The 23686-nt window shown below is 47.0% G+C and overlaps 1 protein-coding gene across 1 annotated transcript; it reads left to right on the forward strand.

Moving 5' to 3' along the window:
• Positions 1-962: 962 nt before the first annotated feature.
• Positions 963-23260, forward strand: DCTN2 (dynactin subunit 2; the record flags this gene model as incomplete). Its single annotated transcript, XM_080705533.1, has 14 exons — positions 963-998; positions 1942-2010; positions 15775-15871; positions 16058-16119; positions 16429-16527; positions 16810-16970; positions 18596-18743; positions 19049-19114; positions 19325-19363; positions 19785-19862; positions 19952-20023; positions 20252-20354; positions 20458-20549; positions 23174-23260. 14 exons carry the CDS (start codon positions 963-965, stop codon positions 23258-23260), a joined length of 1209 nt encoding a protein of 402 aa, XP_080561659.1.
• Positions 23261-23686: the final 426 nt, after the last annotated feature.

The raw sequence follows: 23686 nt of genomic DNA on the forward strand, positions 1-23686 counted from the left end.
ATTTATTTTTGTGGCACTGGGGATTGAGCCCAGTTCATTCTACCTTGGATCTACACATCCAGCCCTATTTTGTTTTGAAACAGGGTCTCACTAGGTTGATGGAAGTCTCACTATTTGCTAAGTCTGTCCTTGAACCTGCAATTCCTGTCTCAGACTGCCAAGTACTGGTGTTACTAGTGTGTGCCACCATGCCCTGCTAAATATAAATTTCAAAAAAATTTTTTTGCAGTAGTGGAGAAATAAACAATTTTTACATAGTAATGTCTCAAATATGGTATAGGGTATACCTAAACTAAAACAAAAGAAGACCAAAAATACTAGTTGTTTATCTGAAATTCAACTTTCACTAGGCGTCTTGGTTTTGTTTTGTTTTGTTTTGCGGTACTAGGGATGGAGCCCAGGGGCATTCTACCTCCGACTGACACCCCCAGCCCTATTTTTTATTCTTTATTTTGTAAGAGTCTCACTGAGTTGCAGGTGTCCTGTATTTTATCTGACAGCCCTAACTAGGTCACAGAATGATTAAATGCGTGATTTTACCTACGTCAATTTCTTGGAGTTCAAAACAGGTATTACAGAAGTTTTTTTTTCAGACTTCATATAAAAAATGATAGTACGAAGCGTAGAAGAGCTTCCTGCGGTGCGTCATTGTCGTCCTCCGCGCCAGACCTAGTGGACCAGGACTACACATCCCACAATCCCTGGCGGCGACCCTCGCCATTACCTCATCCCCTGGCCTCGTTCTCGCCAATCCCAGCGTCTCCAGGGCGCGGTAGCCGGCTGTTCTCGCGACTTTTGCTCTACCCTTCTGCTGTGCTCCTCCTGTCGCGAGACTTCCTGCTCCTCTGCCGCTCCCTTGGCCGCCGCCTTAGCTGGGATCCCGGACCTAGCCTCTCCCCTGCCCGATCACCGGCCCCAGCTTCACCGAGGCCCCGGCCCCCCAGCCCCGCCTCGCCGCCGCCATGGCGGACCCTAAATACGCCGACCTTCCCGGCATTGTGAGTACAGGGCCGGCCCTGGCCCCCAGGACTGCGCCCCCGACCTCCCAAGGACCCCCAACAGAAACCAAGCCCAGACCCTCCCGCCTACAGCCCCTCCTCCGCCCAAGCGCTCTCCGATCGCCTGCAGCACCTTCCCGACTTCTCGGACCTGAGTGGGCTGGGCCATCGGACGGCGCTCCAGGCCCTTTTCCGGCAGTCGTGGTTTTTTGGGCCCAGAAATCACCTCCGGGTGCTTACCACTTGTGCCCAAGTGTTTCTGCCATCCGTGTCAACACCGCCCCGTGCCTCCCCAGGAGATGCCTCCCTCCCCACCCAAACCCCAGACATACTCACCAGGCCACTTGGTGATGGCCTTCACTATGTCAAGGAAGAGGGTACCGTGACAGCACCCTTTTTGTGCCTGATGGAAACTCTGTCCCTTGGGAAAGCTGTTTCTGCCCCCTCATCCCCATGTACAAGCTGGCGTGTACCTTCCTTCTGTGCTGCCCTGCCTACACTCTGGGATAGGGGCTGGGATAGGCGCAGAACCGTAGGAACTAAGATCCTGAGTCACTTTCAACCCTTAATCCAGATGAGTGGTGTACAGGGCCTAATTCCAGGATAGCCCTCACCTACTCGGAGCAAAGTGATTACCAAGGACCTGCCCCCGTCCAAGTGCAGGTTAACATTTTGGTTATCACATTCACATTACTAGCTGAGTGATTTTATCTGGTCACTTAATTTTTGAGAGTCCAAAAACTGCCATCAGGTCCCATTTGTATCCACGGTCATCCCCACTCCACTGAGGCATGGGAGCTGACAAACTTCTCAGGGCAGGGTGGGGGGAGGAGAAAGGGCAGAATGCTGGCCTCACAACCTGCCTTCTTCAGCTTGTTCAGTTGGAAAGGGTGTTGATGGACGCTAGGTAGTGAGGTCGGGTGGTCACTGCTTCTACCTGCAGGCCAGGAACGAACCAGACGTTTATGAAACCAGCGACCTACCTGAGGATGACCAAGCAGAGTTTGATGCGGTAAGACTTTGTGCTGCCTCAAGATTGTAGGTCCTGTCCCTTTTCCAGCAAGCCACAGCAATAAGCGGGTATGCCAACCCCAGCCTGGGTGGTATGTAGGTTGCAGGACTCACCAAAGCCCTGCTGGGCTTGCAGCTGCCGATGAATGATGCCAGGAAGGAGATTCAAGTCAGTAGAATTGCAGCTAACAAGATCTGTTCGCAAAGCCCTGATTGTTGGTCCTTTTAAGTAAAACTTATGGTCCTTTTAAGTAAAAGTATGTCAAGACAGCTGTATTTGAGACTAGTGATTTAGATTCCTGGGTTCAAACCCATTTCACTGAATCATGGAGTACTTATAATCTGCTTGAAGTTAAGAAGTAGGCTTTTATGAAGTATTTCACTTAATATATTTTTATTAGTATCCTACTGAAAATTAGGCCTTAGAGTACAGGGAAATACTCTTAAATGAATATCCGGTGTCCCATCAGGCAAGGAGTGAAAAAATGATTTGGAGATTCTTTTGTGTGTGTATTTGGAACTGGAGGTTGAACTCAGGGGTATTTTACCTTTGAGCTGTACCCCCAGCCCTATTTTATTTATTTTTTATTTTGAAACAGAGTCTCACTAGATTGATGAGATTCTTACTACTCGATGAAGCTATTCTTGTACCTGCTATCCTCTTGTCTCAGCCGCCCAAGTACTGGGATTACAAGCATGTGCCACCATACCCAGCTTGATCTGGAGATTCTAAAAAGATAAGGGGCCTGGTCTGAGCCAAATAAATTTTTTTGTATGTGTGTGGTACTGGGGATTAGCGCTTTTTTATTTTTTGTCTTGAAATGATCTCACCAGGTTGCTGAAAGTCTCACTACATTGCCGAAGCTGCCCTTGAACCTCCTGCCTTAGCCTCCCAGGTACTAAGATTACAGGCAGGTGTCACCAAGCCTGGCTGCAAAACAAACTTGAGAAAAAAATCTTTCATGTCAGTAGAGGAGAGTTTGTCTTAGCACTTTTAGATCGAAGACCTGTCAGAAGGAAGAAATTAATTATGGATACATTTTATTATTTTGTTTATTTATTTTGCAGGTCTGGGGTTGGAACCCAGGGGCATTCACCCTCCGAGCTACACCCCCTGCCCTATTTTTTATTCTTTAATTTGAAACAGAGTCTCACTAAGTTGTGGAGGGCCTCACTAAGTAGCTGAGCATGAGCCTCCGGACCAGCCTCCCAAGTGCTGGGATGACAAGCACGCACCACCACATTTTAACCATGAGGGAATCAGTATTATTTATTGAATATATTCATTTTGTGTTGATTTTTGTGCAGTACAAAAAAAGAAATGTCCCTGCCCTCAAGGAGCTCCAGACTAATGAGGGGATTAGGGTATATAAGGGAAACAGAAGAATCAAGAAGTCTACATACAGCTGGGCGTGGTGGCACATGCTTGTAATCCCAGCATTTGGGAGGCTGAGACCGGAGGATCGCGGTTCGCGGACAGCCTCAGCTACTTAATGAGGCCCTCCACTACTTAGTGAGACCCTGTCAAAATAAAGAATAAAAACTTGGGCAGGGGGAGTAGCTTGGAGGTCAAATGCCAGCTTGGAGTTCAAATGCCCCTGGGTTCCATCCCCAAAGCTGGGGGGGAAAAAAAAAAAAAAGACTACATATAGAAAACATAAGGAAGAAAAAAAGGAAATTGAGTGGAAATTAGTATAGTAAAAACTATATGTAAGTGGCAAGAACAAAGACCTAAGAGCATTTCTTACAGGATATGTTTTAGGTTCGTTATTCTGAAGAGAGATGGGCTGGGGTTACATAGATGCTGTGAGATCTCAGGGAAGAGGCTTAGTACACAGGCCCATGTATCTGTAAGTCCTGTGGCCATATCTGTGGGGCCGGTTACTTCTGGGGAATGCTAGTTGCTGACCCAAAATGTGTGGCTTGGCATACTCATTTATTTGCTCCCCCCATGTGGAAGTGCTTCCTACATTGTAGGGAACACTCTCCCTGTCCCTTCTCTCAGTGTGTGCCTTGTGGCTTTTGTATTTGCTGGCATGTCACCCTGTCCTCCAAGCTTGAATATCTGGAGATAAAGCAGATAATGTCATTGCTCAAGGACCTGAGTGTGTACCTGTCACTCCAAGGGGTATCTTGGAGGAAGCTGTCTCTGTGTCCTCCCATGGTTGCCATACATATGCTGAGGAATTCCTTGTACTCCCAGAGTTCAGAGGCTGCCCAACTTGTGCCTAGGCCTCTGCCTGTAAAATATCAAGCCTTTGTGGTGAAATCAATAGAACTCTGGCCCTTTGTCCTTGACTGAAGGTACAGATAATTATCACAGCCATCTCCTTCCCAGTCAAACAAAACACATTGTAACTTCCCTTTTGAAGCTATTGGGATGGCTCTTACTGAAAAGAAGATGATGCCCATTCTAGGTGTGGAAGAACCTGAGTATGTAGCTCTGATCTGCTGTTTCCTCCCCACCAGGCCTGAGCAGCCTGTGTTAGTAGCAACTAGTACATTGACTGTTGAGGAGAGGGCACCAGGAGAGTTCATTTCCTGCAGCAGGATGCCCGGGACGCCAGTGTCGGAGTGCAGGAGGAGCTGAGTTGTCTCCATCACCTAAGGCTCGGCTAAGTGATTTTGTCATTAGAGCGGGCGGATCCGGGGCCCTTCAACTGCTTCAGGAGCCCAGCAGGGTAAAGATGTCTCCTGAGGTCAGCTCATATCTCTGGCCCCTGCATGTCCCTGTGGGCCTTCAGAGGGCAGCTTTCTGGAAGTCAGCTGAGTAACGGCTCCACTGCTGCTCTTAATGCTGAAATAAATGTGCAACTTGAGAAGCAGTGAGTTATGTGTTTGCCAACCCAGAAACACGGTGTCCATGAGGCCTGTGTTTTCTCTAGCGGCCTCTCCCCTTCTCCCCTACCTACCCAAGACCTACCTAGCAAAGGTGGCCGCGCACATCACCATTCTTTGGACTGAAACGTGGCGTTTTTAGTCACCTTAATATCTGGCAACAGCATTCTCTGCTTTGCTCTCCAGATTATTATCAATTTTTATTTTATTAGTTTTAAAAATAGGTAATATTTGCACAGAAAACAAAAAATTGAGGGCCGGGTAGTGAAAAATCTCTCTCCCACCCTTGTCTGCCACCACTCAGTTCCCTTCCCTGGAGGCAGCCAATATGGCCAGCTTCTTGTGGAACCTTTTGGAGGGTCACCAAATTTTTTGTTTTTTTGTTTGAGGGATACTGGAGGTTGAACCCAGGGTATTCTACAAGCCTGAGCTCTGCCTCCAGCCTGATTTTTTTTTAAGTGGTAATTTAACCCAGGGGCATTCTATCTCTGAGCTATACCCTCAGCCCTATTTTTTATATTTTGTTATGAAACAGGGTCTCACTAAGTTGCAGAGAGCCTCACTAAGTAGCTGTGGCTGGCTGTGAACCTGTGTGATCCTCCTGTCTCATCCTCCCAAGTACTGGGATTACAAGCATATATCACCCCACCTGGCCCAATTTTTTTATTTTGAAATAGGGTCTCACTAAGTTGCAGAGGCTGGCCTTGACCTGTGATCCTCCTGTCTCAGCTTCTCAAGTACTGGGATTACAGGTGTGTGCCATGCCTGGCTTATAGATTTTTTTATTTGAAGGAATGTCAAATAGTGTTGGAAAAAAAAAAAAAAAGTAGTGTTAGCCAGGCATGGTGTCGCACGCTTGTAATCCCAGTATTTGGAAGGCTGAGACAGGAGAATTGTACATGTTGGAAGCCAGCCTCAGCTACTTAGTGAGGCTCTCAGCAACTTAGTGAGACCATTTCCAAAATATAAAATAGGTCTGGGAGTGTAGCCCAGAGGTAGAAAGCCCCTGGGTTCCATTCCCAGTAACACACACACACACACACACACACACACACACACACACACACAGTAGTGTTGACTCTCAGTATCTCTTTTCTCTGACTTCTCCACTATAAAGAAAATTACTGCTGAAGCAAATAATATCCTTTAATGTCCATTAAAGATCTTAGTTGCTAGTATAAGTTCTTTTTTGGGGGGTACTGGGAATTGAAGCCAGAGATATTCAACCTCCAGGCTATACCCCGAGCCCTTTTTGTTGTTGTTTTAGTGGAACTGAAGATTGAACTCAAGGGCTGGCTACATCCCCAGCCCTATATTTTTATTCTTTATTTTGAAACAGGGTTTCACTAAGTTGCGGAGGACCTGGGATCTTCCTGTCTCAGCCTCCCAAATACTGGGATTACAAGGGTTTACTAGTCACTAGTATAAATATAAAAGTTTTATGGTTTTCATAGTGAGGGAAATGGGACAAGAAAGTAGTGGAAGATTTCAGTTTTTCTACAGATGATTTCTCTTTTATTTTTTTCCTTTAAATCCCTTTAAAATATATATATATTTTCTTTTTGTGGTGCTGGGGATTAAACCCAGGGGTATTCTGTGTCTGAGCTATACCCCCAGCCCTTTTTTTTTTTTTCGGTGGTACTGGGGGTAGAACCCAGGGCCTTTCTATCTCTGGGCTATACTCCCAGACCTATTTTTATGTTTTATTTGGAAACAGGGTGTCACCAAGTTGCTGAGAGCCTCACTAAGCAGCTGAGGCTGAACCTGTGCGATCCTCCTGTCTCAACTTCCCAAGCGCAAGGATTACCAGCATGCGCCACCACACCCGGCCTACCCCCAGCCCTTTTTACTTTTTTATTTGGAAGCAGAGTCTCATTAAATTATGGAGGGGCTCAAACCAGGCGTTTTGGCATATACTTGTAATTCCAGTACTTGGAAGGATCACAGGTTTGTGGACAGCCTCAGCTACTTAGTCAGGCCCTCTGTAACTTACTGAGACCTTGTTTCAACATAAAAGAATAAATTTAAAAAGGGCTGGAGGTATATCTTGGAGGTAGAATGCCCCTGGGTTCCATCCCTAGTACCACAGACACACAAGAAATATCTTCTTAGGAAAAATAACTCAAAATGGAATCCATCCCCAATCCCTTAGCCTGCTTTGGGCCAGGGAGACCTGCTCATGGCTTTTGAACTATTGGAGTAAAAAGAGTAAGCCATGGTGGCGCCTGCTTATAATCTCAGTACCTGAGAGGCTGAGACAGGAGGATTGCAGGTTTGCAGCCAGCCTCAGCTACTTAGGCCTTCCACAACTTAGTGAGACCCTGTTTCAAAATAAAGACTATAAAACAGGGCTGGGGACCTAGCTCAGAGGTAGAATCTCTGGGTTCAATTCTTAGTAACATACACACACACACACACACACACACACACACACACACACACACACTAGCTCAGAGGTAGAATCTCTGGGTTCAATTATTAGTACCACACCAAAAAAAAAAAAAAAAAAAAAAAAAAAGAAGAAGAAGAAAAAGAAAGAAAAGAAAAAGGAAGGAAGGAAGGAAGATAACCCTACTAGAAATGGGGGTAATTTATCCCTTCATGATGTAACTACCTCTGATGCTCTGTGGGACGGGGGTTGGCAGTTGTTGGGGCCTGGTGGAGGCTTCTGGGCCCTCCGGTCTGAGATGAGAAGCAGTAGGTTTTCTTCCTTACCCTTTAGAATGTTGTAGAGTTTGCTTGATTGTGTTCATTGACTGTTGGCGCACTTGAACTTACCTGAGTTTTTCCTAATGCTTCCCCCATCCTCCCTCCTCACCACCCTGCCTGGACACTAGTTTGCACAAGTAAGACCATTCAATGCTTCTTCTCTGCATGTTTTTTTTTTCACCCACCATCTCGCATGCCATGCTCTGCCACTGTGCAATTGTAACGAATCGTTTCAAATTCCAATGAGTCCCTAGCTGGGTCACCAAGGGACCTGCTGGCCTTATATTTAAAGATCATTAATCAGGGTTTACAAATACAACTATTATCCACAAATCATCAACTCTTTCCTTTGTGAGGTCTGCAGAATAAAACTGTCCAGTGGAGGATGGGATAGAAACATGGAGGCTGTGAATACCAAAAACATGAGGCTTTTAGGGGCTGGAGTTGGGAGGGGGTTGCCTTTTTTCTTGAGACTGGATAGGATTAAGATTTTTTTTTAAATACTGGGGCTTGAACCCAGGGGTACAACTAGCCTCTTCCCCCCCCCCTTTTTTTAAACTGGTCTCACTAAGTTGCTAAGGGTCTTGCTAAGTTGCTGAGGCTGGCCTTGAACCTGAGATCTTCCTGTCTCGACCTCCCAAGTACTGGCATGTGACATTACATCCTACTGAGATTAAGAAATTTTTATGGAATGACTTTGAACCATTCTAGACAAGGGTGGTGAACAAGACGGACATCCAGATTCCTCACTTTTTAGCTATATATGGGTTATCCTTGGGGGGGAAGTACTCATTTTAATATTCTCCTATGCTAAGGGAAAATTCAATGGGATGGGAAGGAGGCATTATTTGTTATTTGTGTTTTGTGGGTCTTTCTGTTTCTGCACCCTTCCTTTAGAAGTGGATGAGTGGTCAGCACCGTGCTGGTCCATCCTGGACAGCTTTATTCTATGGCTCGCCTCCATCCTCCTCGTCATCACGGTTCTGAAGTCCCCTGGCTGCAGTGTTGGTGTAGAGGCTGAAGAGACGCAGAGAGCAGCAGAGGCTGCCTTCCCTGTCTGACTTAGAACCCCATGACTTGCCCTCTGAGGCACAGCCACTTAGCCAAACAGCCCTGGGAAGGGTACATTAGTGAGGGAGACGAGGAGTCTTTACCAGGTAAACTGGTACCTGGGATAAGGGCGCTTAGAATTTCCCAGTCAAGGCAGCTATGGTGTACTAGGTCTCCATGGTGACTGTTAGTATTCCAAGTTATAGGAATTATGCCCCATACTCATCATCCCCCACCCACTTATAGAACAGACCTGGAGGTGGTATATACCCCTCCCCTCCCTCCCCTTTTTTTGCTGTTTTTGTCCTTCGTTCTGCCCATTGTTTATGGTTTGTATGTGCATTTGTGGCCCATTGTTCCCACACCTGGAGTTTCTTCCATGCTGGGTTTAGCTTGGTGAGGCAAGTCAGAGAAAGGTATACAGTGTGTGTACTTCTGTCCATTTGCATGGTGTGCACCTGTGAGTGCTTATGCGTACTATGTGCAGAGACATCCCGGCCTAGACCACAGGGTCTGGAGCCACCTCTACCCTGGGCTAAAAGGAGAGCCTTGGCTAGGATGGATCCTGGCATTGGCCAGGCAGCAGAGAAATTGAGGTCAGGTGTGTCTGGCTGCAATCTTGTGGTGGGCAGCATTCGACTTTCTCCCACTGTGAATTTTCACTACACATAGCTATCCTTGGTCCTCCCTCCTTCCCTCTGCCTATGAGCAGAGCTCCTGGAAAGGCAGGGCATATGGCTGGATTTCCCCTTCTAAACCAATCTCATCTAGAAAAGACTTTATCTGTGGCTTTATTTATTTATTTGTTTGTTTATTGTGGTACTGGGATTGAACCCAGGGGCATTCTTTCTCAGAGCTACACCTCTAGCCCTATTTTATTTTTTATTTTGAAATAGGGTCTCTCTATGTTGTAGAGGGCCTCACCAAGTTGCTGAGATTGGCCATGAACCAGCAATCCTCCTGTCTCAGCCTCCCACGTCCTGGGATTACAAGTGTGCACCACCATGCCCAGCTCTAAGGCGTTTTTGAGATACTCTCATCCTTCCCCTCTTCTGGCCCTTCTGAGTCTTGTGAACAAAAGACTGAAGAAACATTTTTTTTTCTTTCTTTCTTTCTTTCTTTCTTTCTTTTTTTTTTTTTTGGTGGTGGTCCTGGGGTTCCTGGAAGCCCTTCTACCTCTGGGCTACACTCCCAGACCTATTTTATACTTTTTTATTTTTGGAAACAGGGTCTCTTAAGCTAGCGCGGCTGGCTTCACGATCCTCCTGTCTCCACCTCCCAAGCAACGGGGATTACAAGCGTGCGCCACCACGCCCGGTTTGAAGAAGCATTTTCTACACAAAGGCTGGTGGCTGTGACTCTTGGTGTCCTCTGAGTTCTTCATGTTAGTGCATCGTGGCAAAAACTGCTGCACTCAAAGCTGCAGGGGGAGGTACTAACCACTCAGGATGGATACAAACATACCAGGCCACTTGAGGGACCAGGATTTGTCCTGCTTTTCTCTAGCAGCAGGAAGTAAAATAAGAAGGGTACAGTTAGGTAGTTCATGTTTCCTGAAACTCACCTTGGTACCTGGCCTCTTGTTCTGCCTAACCTGATGTTGTGTCAGCCCACCTGCAGGAGCACCTTCATGGTGACTTGATTCAGCCACCTGACTGTCCAGTTTTTCACTAGAGAAACCAGCAGACAGGAAGACTTGGACCAAGAATTAGTAAGGGAAACTCCCTCCTTGAAAAGTAGGGACTCTCAGTCAGTACAGGTCCTCAGAATCTCCATATGCTCTGCTCCATATTCTGCCATTTCTACAGCTTCCCCTCCTCCTCTGCCTTTTCTTCCTGCACTTTCCTATTCCATGCCACCAGCTTGTAACATCTAACTCCTAGTTCTCAAATGATCCTAAATTGCTGCGATTAATGGCACAGCTTCATGACATCCTCACCACCAGAGAGGAAAGGGTCTCATGGTCTTCTTTCTTTTGGGGTAGATGATGACCCCAGCTAAAATTTCCTGGCCCCAAATTTTGCTAGGCTCCCCTGGGGCCCTGTGGTGCAGTGTGTTTGAAGACTGTCATATAGTGCATGTGACAATTTGCTAATAACAATTTTGTCTTTTTTTTTTCCCCCTCCCACACCCCCATTCCCCTACTCCCTTTCCTTTTAACTCTTGATTTTCTCACCTCTGGGGAAACCACAAGGAGCTGGTAAGAAGCCTGACCTTTCATCTGCTTTTTAACGGGGTGTGCTGTGATGGGCAGTTGTTTCTTTCTCCTTTTATCTGTACTAAATACTTCATCCCTCTGGTCAGTCCCAAGCCCAGCTGACAAACTCACAAATCACTGTAATGACACTGCCCCCAGCCCAGCCTCAGATCTTTGAGACATTGGTGGAGTAGGTACCCCTGGAGGACCAATGTGTGCTGCTACCTGAGTCCCCCGGGGTCGGAGTCTTGGAGAGGCTCAATGCTGGATAGTCCAGAAGCTCCTAGCCCAGACCATGCTCCTACACCAGAACAGAGCCTGAAAGTGCTGTCCATTCTTGTGACCAGCTAGAACCTCTACACTTCACATTCTGAGAGTTGGCCCTTTTTTACCATCCCCTTTCCTGCTTAAAAAGTAAGGTCTGAGCCAGGTGTGGAGTTGATGCTTGTAATCCCAGTACCTGGGAGACTGAGACAGGAGGGTTGCAGGATTGCCATCCTCAGCTATTTAGTGAGGCCCTCCGCAACTTAGACCCTGTTTCAAAATAAAGAATAAAAATAGGGCTGGGGCTGGGTGTGGTAGCACACGCTTGTAATCCCGACGCTTGGGAGGAGAAGACAGGAGGATCGTGCAGGTTCGAAGCCAGCCTCGCTGGCTTAAGAGACCCTGTTTCCAAATAAAAATATAAAAAATAGGTCTAGGAGTGTAGCCCGGAGGTAGAACCAGGAACCCCAGTACCACAAAAAAAAAAAAAAAAAAAATAGGGCTGGGGGTGTAGCTCAGAGGTGGAATGCCCCTGGGTTCCATCCCCAGTACCACACACACACACACACACACACACACACACACACACACACACAGTAAGTTTTCATCTGCATAGCACCTGTCCATCATAAAGGCCTAACACATGGTGGTGATGATTTTTCTTGATTTGTAGGTTATGTAAGTTATGCCTTCAATTCCTCCCACCCCCCCCACCCCCCCAGTGCTGGAATAGGACCCAGGGCCTTGAGCATACTAGGCAGGTGCTTTCCCACTGAGCTATACCCTCAGCCCCTACTTTGTCTTTTCTTTCTTTCTTTTCTTTTCTTTTTTTTTTTTTTTTTTTTTTTAGTGGTACTTGGGTAGAACCCAGGGGCATTTTACCTCTGGGCTATACCCTCAGCCCTATTTTTATTCTTTATTTTGAAACAGGGTCTCACTGAGTTGCAAAGGACCTCACTAATAGCTAACACTGTCCTTGAACTGCAGTCCTCCTTTCTCAGCCTCCCAAATGCTGGGATTACAAGCAAACGCTACCATGCCTGGCTCCTACTTCTTATTTTAAGAGGGTTTTTCAAAAAAGGGATTTCTACCACATTGTCCTTGATTAGGACTTTCACGGGAGAAGTAGCATATTTGGTTTTGAGGGGTTTTTTGTTTGTTTGTTTCCTGGAACTGTGGGCTGACCCTAGGGGCCTTGTTCATATTTGGCAAACACCCTATCACTGAGCTACATCTCCAGCCCTTTTATTTTTATTTTTTTTTGGGGGTGGTGGTACTAGGGGTAGAAGCCAGAGGATTTCTTCCTCCAGGCTATACTCCCAGACCTATTTTATATTTTTATTTGGAAACAGGGTCTCACTAAGTTGTTGAGAGCCTTACTAAGTAGCTGAGGCTGGCTTCGAACCTGTGTGATCCTCCTGTCTCAGCCTCCCAAACGCGGGGATTATAAGAGTACGTTACCACGCCCAACTTCTCCAGCCCTTTTAAGCCCCCCCCCCCCCCCCCCGGCTGTGGTCATGCAGGCCTGAAGCTGAGACAGGAGGATCATGAGTTCGAGACCAGTCACAGCAACTTAGTGAGACTCTCAACAAGTGAGACCCTGTTTCAGGACAAAATATAAGACGGGCTCAAAGTATAATTCAGAGGTAGAATGTTCCTGGGTTCAATCCCCAGTACAAAAAAGAATTTTTTTTTTTTTTTTAATTTGAGACAGGGTGTCACTAAGTTGACTAGACTGGCCTTGAACTTGAGATCTCCCTGCCTTGGCCTCCTCAGTAGCTAGGATTACAGGTGTGTGCCACTGTGCCGGTGAGAAGTAGCAACATATTCTTGAGTGTCAGTTTCACAAAAAGCGGTTGTCTCTCAAGCCTGAGTCCTGAGACACGGTGTATAAAGGCCACAGACCACACAGCTATTTGGCGAAAGCTTTGCTCTGTCAGTTCTGAGAAAATTGAAGAGAGAATCATTTAAGACTCAAAAGGTCTCTTCTCCCAGGCCCTTTCATATGGGATATTGAATAGTTTGTTTTCCCTTGCTATATAGCTCCTGCCCCTATGCCTAGCAATTCCTTGAAGAAGAGGTAGAGCTCGAAGTTGATAGTCTCCTTACCCCTCTCCCTCCTTACCTTTTTTTTTTTTTTTTTTTTTTTTTGGTGTGTGTGTGGTACTGGAGATTGATCCCAGGGGCATTCTACCTCTAAACTACACCCCAGACCTATTTATTTATTTATTTATTTATTTATTTATTTATTTTTGCGGTGCTGGGGTTGGAACTCCAGGGACATTTTACCTCTGAGCTACACCCCCAGACCTATTTTTTATTCTTTATTTTGAAACAGGGTCTCTCTGAGTTGCAAAGGGCCTCACTAAATAGTAGCTGAGGCTGTTTGTGAACGGCAGTTCTCTGGTCTCAGCCTCCCAAATGCTGGGATTAAAAGCGTGCGCCACCTATTTTATTTTTTACTTTGAAGCAGAATCTCACTAAGTTACTGAGTTTGGTATGAAACCTGTAATCCTCCTGTCTTAGCCTCCTAAGTACTAGAATTATAGACATGTATCTCCACTCCCTTCTTTTACTTATCTTTAAAACCACCACCCTCTAAAAATAAATAAATAAAGCCACCAGCCACACGATTCCTTTGTTAATAGCAGAGTGGAGGTGAAGGACCGACTGAGATGAAGGATGGGTCCTCTTCCCCTCTGCTGCTCTACAAAGCCCTGCCATTTCCCTCTCGCCCCCTTCCACATAGCCACACAGCATAGGTTCTATTCTGGCTGCAGTTTAGAATCTCCTGGGCGAGCCAGGAGTAGTGGTACATGCATATAATCCCAGAATTTAGAAGGCCAACACAGGAGAACCAAAGTTGGAGGCCAGCCTCAGCAATTTAGTTAGACCCTATTTCAAAATAAAAATAAGGGCTGGGGGTGTAGCTTGGCAGTAGAATGTCTCTGGGTTCAATACCCAGTACCCCCCCCCAAAAAAAAAAATCACCTGAGCAGTTGGCCATACTCTAGAACATCTAGGAGGTGAGCCTTTACACCATTAAAAAAAAGAAAAGGAAAATTTTTTCTGGGTGCAGTGGTTTATGCCTGTAATTCCAGTACTTGAGAGGCTGAGACAGGAAGATTACAGGTTTGAGGCTAGCTGCAGCAACTTAACGAGGCTCTCAGCAACTTAAACCCTGTCTCAAAAAATGGGGGTGCTGGGAGTGTAGCTCTGAGATAGAATGCCTCTGGGTTTAGTCCCCATAACCCCCCAAGTGTACGCGCGCGCGCGCGCACACACGCGCGCACACACACACACACACACACACACACAATTTTCTGAGTAATTCTAGTGTGATGTAGCCAGGGTTGAGAACCATTTTCCTAGGTGAAGGAAAGAAGACTCATTTACCTTCCTCCTGAGGAAGGTAGCGATGACACCCCAACAGAAGACTCCCGAGCCTCCTTTCCCCTTTCTTCAGGACTCCAGCGGGAGCTGTTAGGCTTCTGACACTGGCGGGGGCCCAGTTGAGAGGACTCAGTCTTATTATACTTATTGGAATCTGAACGGCAAGTCAATGTCTACTGAGGAGAGAGCCGCTGTTCAGTTTCTAGCATGGTCTTGGCTGTGACTCCTGCTTATGGCAGAGCTCCAGCTTTGGGGGCACAGAAGAAAGATCAGGGAGAGAGCAGGTGCCATGGCTTTTCTGAAGAGGTGCTCTACCATCTCTTGTCAGGACGTACACATGACCCTTGCCCAACGTGCTTGTGAAAAGCAGCTATGGTTTGGTTTTGCTTTTAAAATGTCCCTTAGAAAATAATCCATGCCGGGCGTGGTGGCGCACGCTTGTAATCCCAGAATTCAGGAGGCTGAGACCGGAGGATCGCGGTTCGCAGACAGCCTCAGCTACGAAGTGAGGCCCTCTGCAACTCAGTGAGACCCGGTTTCAAAATAAAGAATAAAAAATAGGGCAGAGGGTGTAGCTCGGAGGTCAAATGCCCCTGGGTTCCATCCCCAGACCCACAAAAAAAGAAAGACAGAGGGAGAAAGAAAGAAAGGAAGGAAGGAAGGAAGGAAGGAAGGAAGGAAGGAAGGGAAAGAAAGAAAGAAAATCCAGTCAGCCTTTGTGTCTCCTTTGGATACCCTGAATTGGCTGGCCTCAGAGCAGACTAGAAGCAGGCTTCTTAGGCCCTCTGCCAACTTTCCTTTCATAGGTAAGAACTAGTATCTTACCTTCAACAGGTTTAAAGTCCTAATATTCACACTCAGAGTTATGGGCCTATCTGCCTTCCTTCCTCTTTCCTCCAGAAAAGATGGGAGATTAGCTTTCAAATGGACTTGCTTGGCGGGCAAGGAGATTTACTCTTGGGAAGGGAGGTTAATGGAGGTCGGTTGGTTTCTTGCCTTGAGTGCATGGTGTGTGCCAGATAACTGGGAGGGGTGGGGGCGGGGAGACTTATGTACAGAGTGGGTGGGGAGGCTGTGCTGCCTCTGTTCCCAGCTGAATCTGGGCGTTAATATTTATACAACTGAGGCTCCAATTTTACCAGGAAGCTTCTGTTTCCTAGGTTTAGCCTGGGTCAGCAGCTTGGAACAGAGCCGCCCTTCTTTCCACCTTGGAAAGTAGGACCCAGACTCCTAGTGGTTTGGGAATTTTGTGGGTTAGAGGAAGTTGTAGGGTGGCAGTGAGTCTTCCTGGGCCTGAACTACCTCTTCCTGCAGGAGGAGCTGACAAGCACAAGTGTGGAACACATCATTGTCAACCCCAACGCTGCCTATGACAAGTTCAAGGACAAGAGAGTGGGGACAAGGGGACTTGGTGAGCCTGGGCTGGAGGTTGGGGAGGGGCAAGCACAGAGAACAGGCATGAGAAGTGGCTTTCTGCCCTAGGTCCCAGTGACTTTGCTCTTGGGAAGAGGTCCCTCATGAAGATCTCACAGTCACCTGAGGACATGATGCCCGGGCCGAGATCAGACCCTCAGCACTGTCTTTTTTTTCTTGGCAGATTTCTCAGATCGCATTGGGAAAACCAAGAGAACAGGATATGAATCTGGAGACTATGAGATGGTTTGTGTTGTGTGTGTGGATGGGACTGGTATGATGATCCTGGCTAGAAGGCCTGTAACAGGGAAGTCGGGGGATACGATCAGGATCCTGAGTTCCTCTGGGTTCCTCAGAAACCCAGCAGGATATGGTTCTTGTTCCTCCCCCCTACCCTTGATTTGTTTTGGAGAATCTCCAGGTCGCTATCATTTTTCTATACAAGGGCATTGAGGATTCGGTGGTTGGATTTTTTACTTAGGCCCAGGGTTTGGGTAAATTCTTGAAGCTCCCTGTACCAGGAGGTGTAACATCAACCTCCATGTTTTCTCCTAGCTTGGAGAGGGTTTGGGAGTGAAGGAGACGCCTCAGCAGAAGTACCAGCGACTGCTGCATGAGGTCCAAGAGCTGACAACTGAAGTAGAGAAAATCAAGGTAACTATACACTGTCTTCTCCCACCTCTGGTGCGGCTTAAATAGCAGAAGAGACCCTCCCAGCAGGAAGAGAGATCCCCTAAACTCTTGGATAAGGATGCCAAGATTTCCAGAGTTTGGAAACACCCGCATCTACATTCAGTATTTTTAGTTTGGAAGTTTACTGTGCTACAAACCATCCAGGTGATTTTCAGCCACAGCTCTCCTTTAGGCTACGGATCTTTTTTTTTTTCCCTTGATTCATTTCTGCCACCCCTCACTGTGTATCTCTTTTCATACCAGACGACAGTGAAGGAGTCAGCCACTGAAGAGAAGCTAACACCTGTGGTGCTGGCTAAACAGCTGGCAACCCTGAAGCAGCAGCTGGTTGCTTCCCACTTGGAGAAGCTGCTGGGACCAGATGCCACAATCAACCTCACTGACCCTGATGGAGCTCTGGCTAAGTGGGTATCCTCCTTTGTTGGAATACCCAGCTGCTGACAGGGATGCTAAGGGGAGAAGTAACCTAGCTGGGTTTTTTATGTTTGTTTTTTTGTGGTACTGGGGATTGAACTCAGGAGCAGTCTACTTCTGAGCTATACCCTCAGCCCTACTTTATTTTATTTATTTATTTATTTATTTATTTATTTATTTATTTATTTATTATTTTTGCAGTAATGGGAATGGAACCCGGGGCATTCTACCTCCAGGCTACACCCCCAGCCCTATTTTTTCTTCTGTATTTTGAAACAGGGGCTCACTGAGTTGCAAAAGGCCTAAATAGTTGAGGTTGACCACAAACCGTCATCCTCCTGTCTCAGCCTCCCAAATGCTGGGATTACAAGCGTACACCACCAAGCCTGGCTGCTGTTATGTTTTATTTATTTTTTATTTTATTTTATTTTATTTTTGGTGGTACTGGGGGTGGAACCCAGAGGCTTTCTACCTCCAGGCTATCCTCCCAGACCTTTTTTATATTTTATTTGGAAACAGGGTCTCAATTGCTGAAAGCCTCACTAAGTAGCTGAGGCTGGCTTTGAACCCGTGTGATCCTCCTGTCTCAGCCTCCCAAGCGCGGGGATTACAAGCGCGCGCCACCACGCCCGGCTTATGTTTTATTTTGAAATAGGGTCAGGCCAGGCATGGTGGCTCACACCTGTAATCCCAGCGCTTGGGAGCCTGAGACAGGAGGATCGCACAGGTTTGAAGCCAGCCTCAGCTACTTAGTGAGGCTCTCAGCAACTTATTGAGACCCTGTTTCCAAATAAAATAGAAAATAGGTCTGGGAGTATAGCCCAGAGTAGAAAAGTCCTTGGGTTCTACCCCCAGTACCACACACACACACACACACACACACACACACACACACACAAACACACAAAAAGAATAAAAACCATGGCTGGGGGTGTAGCTTGGAGGTAGAATACCCCTGAGTTCCATACCCAGCACTGCAAAAGAAAAAATAATAAATAGGGTCTCACTAAGCCAGGCATGGTGGTGCACATGTATAATCCCAGTACTTGGGAGACTGTGACAAGAAGATCACAGGTTCACAACCAGCCTCTGCTACTTAGGCCCTCCACAACTTAGTGAGACCCTGTTTCAAAATAAAGAATAAAATAGGGCTGGGTAATACCAGCATTTGGGAGGCTGAGACAGAAGGATCACAGTTCACAAACAGCCTCAACTACTTAGGCCCTCCACAACTTAGTGAGACTCTGTTTCAAACTAAAGAATAAAAAAAAAAAATAGGGTGGTGGTGTAGCTCAGAGGTAGACTATCCCTGGGTTCAATCCCCAGTACTGCAAAAAATAAAAATAAAAATAAAAAATAGGGTTGGGGTGAAGCTCAGAGGTAGTAATGCCCCTGGGTTCAATCCTCAGCACTGTCAAACAAAAAGTTAAAAAGAAAAAGTCGGATCTCACTAAGCTGAAGAATGCCTCACCAGGTTGCTGAGGCTGGCCGTACACTTCAGTCCTCCTGTCTTCAGCCTTCTGAGTACTGGGATTACAAGTGTGCATCACCATTCCTTGACACACTGGCCCTCATCCTTCAAGTCATGATATTATTATTTGGTTTCCTGACCCAGGCGCCTACTGCTGCAGCTGGAAGCAACAAAGAATAGCAAAGGGAGTTCAGGGGGAAAGACCAGCAGTGGGACCCACCCAGAGAGCAGCCTTGTCACTTACGAACTGCATTCTCGGCCTGAACAGGACAAGTTCTCTCAAGCTGCAAAAGTATGTGTAGTGTTGGTTGGGGGATGGGGAGGTATGCCCTAGAGATTTTCCTGCCTCCTCCTGAGGGCTCAGAAATGGGTAGAGGGTGCTGTGAAAACTTCTGATTCTTCTTGATGTCTCATTCTCCATGTTTCCCTCACCCATCTACTTGGAGTTAGAATTTTAAGATTGTGGCTAGGATGTGTTCCAAGGAAAGGAATCCCTTGGGGCAGGGATGGGGAGTAACAAACAGTCTGAGCAGGATCTTAATCCTCCCACTTTAGCAACAGAGCTGGAGGGCAAATCTCACCTCTCTCCGCCCCTAGGTTGCCGAACTTGAGAAGCGCCTGACAGAGCTGGAGGCAACTGTACGCTGTGATCAGGATGCTCAGGTCAGGCTCTCTCCTATTCTTGGTCTGAGCCTCAGATCCTATTCCCTGAGCCCTAAGGTCCACAGCATTCTGCATAAGCCTGGGAAAACAGGAAAGGGCTTCAGTTGCTAGGATCAACAGTGGGTTGGCAGCTAGAACCAGGAGGGTGGAGAAGGTGGTTATCACATGGAGACATAAGGACAACTGATTTCTTCCCTCCTTTTCCACCAGAATCCCCTTTCTGCAGGTCTACAGGGATCATGTCTTATGGTGAGTGCAGAAGGAACTGGAGGGTTGGATTCGAGGGAATATTGGGATTTAGTTTGCTTTTATTTTATTATTAGTTTTTTGTTTTTGTTTTTGTTTTGCGGGTCTGGGGATGGAACCCAGGGACGTTTGACCTCGAGCTACACCCGCTGCCCTATTTTTTATTCTTTATTTTGAAACCCGGTCTCACTGAGTTGCAGAGGGCCTCACTAAATAGCTGAGGCTGTCCGCGAACCGTGATCCTCCAGGTCTCAGCCTCCCGAATGCTGGGATTACAAGCGTGCGCCACCACGCCCGGCTTTTAGTTTGCTTTTAGAATGACTTTTGGGTCTGTATCTGTTTTTGAACTAACTGGTGGAATATGAGAGGCTTCTTCCTAGTCTGATCTTTCCCTTTGGTGACGCTATCCAACCTCCTCCCCCAGGAAACGGTAGAACTGCTACAGGCAAAGGTGAGCGCCTTGGATCTTACAGTTTTGGACCAAGTAGAGGCTCGGCTACAGGTATTAAGTGGAGTGCAAATTGAATTCTGGGGAGCTTGGGACTTTGGAAGCCCTGAGTACCCTATCAACCTTAAAATCTCTGCTTTCAGAGTGTCCTGGGAAAGGTGAATGAGATTGCCAAGCATAAAGCCTCCGTGGAGGATGCAGATACACAAAGCAAGGTCAGGAAGACACGTTCCCCATCTTCATACACATTCTGCTCCCTCAGGTTCGCCCTCGAAGTGTTAACACTAAGTGAGAACACTGGGTCCTCAGCTCATCTCCTTGAGTGCTTATCAGCCGAGAAAGTCAGGGCAATGCTCCCTCTGCACGTTGGTCCTTCCCCAGCCTAGTGGCTCATTCGCTGGCTACCTCAGCCATCCCCTCTGGGCCCCGTTCTGTCCCCCCAGGTGCACCAGCTCTATGAAACCATACAGCGCTGGAGCCCCATCGCCTCCACCCTTCCTGAGCTGGTGCAGAGACTTGTCACCATCAAGCAGCTGCATGAGCAAGGTGGGAGGCCAGGTGCCGTGCATGCTAAGAGTTGAAAAATGGGCCACTCTTGCTTCCCTCCCTCTTGGAGTCGAGTTTCAACCATACCTTTCTTCTTTCGTAGCCATGCAGTTCGGTCAGCTGTTGACACATTTGGATACTACTCAGCAAATGATTGCCAGTTCCCTTAAGGACAATGCCACCCTCCTGACCCAGGTGTGTGCCCCCTTGTTGACCGGCTGTCACTTTTCAGCATATGCAGACTAGGTTCTCCAGCTTTATCTCATAGGGTTTTGTTTTAGCCATTTTGTAGTCCCGTTGTGGAGGGATTGGTTTGAGTTTGAACTATCTTGTGGGACCATTGACAGCTTAACCTATGAACCTCCAGCTTTCCATTTGGAAAATTGTACCTCTCTCAGAGTGTTGTAGATTAGGTGATACAGGTTACTTGTGAAAAGTTAGTAGATGTTTTCTTATAAAACTTTCCTATTTCCTCTATAGAAGGAAAGAATTGGAAAGAATATGGGCTTTGAAATCAGGATCCAGGGTCCAGCTTGCTTCTGCCATTTCTTTTTGTGTGTGTATGGTGCTAGGAGTTGAGCCCAGGGGCATTCTAGCTCTGAACTGCACCTGCAACACTTATTTTGAAACAGGGTCTCACTAGGTTGCTGAGGGTCTTATTACTTGCTGAGTCTGTTTGAAAACCTGTGATCCTCCTGTCTTAGCCTCTCAAGTGCTAAGATTGCAGGTGTGCAGCACCACACTGGCCGCCTCTTCCTTTTTCAGCTTGGACTATGAGCCTTACCTTCTTCATTCCTTTAGCAGTGCCTGGCACATAGCAAGACCTCAATTTCTGTTAAGAGACAGTATTCTCAGTGCTGGGCCAAACTTTAAAACTGAGAGATCAACATCACAAGACAATTAAGATAAATAAAAAACTATAATTTTTTTTTCTCTAGAGCAGGTTTTTTTTTTGGGGGGGGGGCTGTACTGGGGATTGAACCTAGGGGATTCTATCTCTGAGCTACACTCCAAGCCCTATTTTATTTACGTGTGTGTGTGTGTGTGTGTGTGTGTGTGTGTGTGTGTGTGTTTGTTTTATTAGGGTTGGAACCCAGGGGCAGTGTACCTCTGAGCTACACCCCCAGCCCTACTTTTTATTTGTGTGTGTGGTACTTGGGGTGGAACCCAGGGGCTTTTCTTCGTATGGGCTACACTCCCAGACTCATTTTATGCTTTATTTGGAAACAGTCTCACTAAGTTGTTTAGAGCCTAAGTAGCTGAGGCTGGTTTCGAACCTGTGAGAACCTCCTGTCTCCGACTCCCAAGTGCTGGGATTATAAGCATGTGCCACCACACCTGGCACTAGTCTTTTTTTTTTTTTTTTTTTTTTTTTTTTTGAAACAGGGTCTGAGTTGTGAAGGGCCTTGCTAAGTAGCTGAGGCTGTCCACAAACTCTGGTCTCTGTCTTCTGAATGCTGGGATCACAAGCATGAACCACCATGCCCTGCTTTTTTTTGTTTTTGTTTTTGCAGGTCTGAGGTCTGGGGATGGAAACCAGGGGCATTTGACCTCTGAGCCACATACCCTGCCCTATTTATTCTTTATTTTTTTTAAAACAAGGTCTCACTAAGTTGCAGAGGGCCTCACTACGTAGCTGAGGCTGTCCACGAACCGCGATCCTCCGGTTTCAGCCTCCTGAATGCTAGGATTACAAGCGTGTGCCACCGTGCCCGGCTTTTGTGTGTGTGTGTGTGGTACTAGGGATGGAACCCTTCTACCTCCAGGCTACATTCCCAGACCTATTTTATATTTTTATTTGGAAACAGGGTCTCTTAAGCCAGCGAGGCTGGCTTCGCACCTGTGTGGTCCTCCTATCTCCGCCTCCCAAGCGCGGGGATTACAAGCGTGCACCGTACCACGCCCGGCGACCATGCTCTGCTTTTTGTTTGAAACAAAATCTCACTGAGCTTTAGAAGGCCTGGGCCTCACTGTAAGTTGCTGATGCAGCCAAGTGTGATGGCACCTGCTTGTATCTCAGTACTTAAGAGGCTGAGACAGAAGGATTGCAGTTTTGCGACTAGCCTTGAGGCCCTCTGCAATTTAGTGATACCCTGTTTCAAAATAATAAGTAAAATTGGGCTGGAGGTATAGCTCAGAGGTGGGATGCCCCCGAGTTCAATCCTCAGTATCACAAAAGAAAAAATAAAATTAAGTTGCTGAGGCTGGTCACAAACTGATCCTAGCTGGATGTGGTGGTGCACGCTTATAATCCCCACGCTGAGACAGGAGGATCGCACAGGTTCGAAGCCAGCTTCAGCTACTTAGTGAGGCTCTCAGCAACTTAGTGAGACCCCGTTTCCAAATAAAAATATAAAATAGGTCTGGGAGTATAGCCCGGAGGTAGAAAGCCTTTGGGTTCTACCCCAAGTACCACCAACCCCCCCACCAAAAAAAAAAAAACTGTGATCCTGCTGTCTCAACCTCTCAAATACTGGGATTACAGGTATGCACCACCACACCCAGCTCTAGAACAGGTTTTCTAAAATTCTGAACTAGTAAATCCTTGATTTCAATAAAATCCTTGGTTTTCATTACATAAAACAGGTAAGTGAACTGTTCTGAAGTCAGAATGGGAATCTTAGGAGTCCTGCAGACTCTGAGCTAGGTCAATGGTACTCCAAGGATAGTATGAAAACTATTACTATAAACACCTCCCCGGGGGCTCGTAGCTGTGTTCCCATTTCTTTTTTATCTTTTATGAGAGAATTTTTCTTCTGGATACTCTTCACCCAGGTGATCTGGATGTGGCAGCATTAACTCTCTTTACCCCTCTGTAGGTGCAGACAACCATGCGTGAAAACCTAGCTACAGTTGAGGGAAACTTTGCCAGCATCGAAGAACGGATGAAGAAGCTGGGAAAGTGAGCACCTTTGGGAGGTGGAGGACAGGGCTAGGCCGCCCCTCTCAACTGTTAACAGCTTCCATAGGGTCTCCCTTTCATCGTAACTCCCACAGTCCTATCCCCTTCGACACTGGGGACAAGGGTTCTCCTTGCATGTGGGGTTTACACCCCCTCCCCTGATGAATACAGAGTGGTAGCTGGGAGACAGTAGGTATGGTCTCCCTCGAGGCTCGGGGGATGAGGACATGGGCCCAGCGACATGCCAGCTCATGTCCAATACTGCTCTGCCTGGTGTTGGGAGGACTGGCCCTGTCCTCCCAACACAGCTACTGTGGCTGACTGTAACACTGTACAACTGTTTCTGACCATTAAATGCTGTTGTGCTCTGTGTGGCCTCTGCTGTGTTTCCTGGGGAAGAGGCCGCACTGAAACACAGACAGAGTTCAGA

Source organism: Muscardinus avellanarius (genome assembly GCF_963383645.1).
Source record: "Muscardinus avellanarius genome assembly, chromosome: 11".
NCBI lineage: Eukaryota > Metazoa > Chordata > Mammalia > Rodentia > Gliridae > Muscardinus > Muscardinus avellanarius.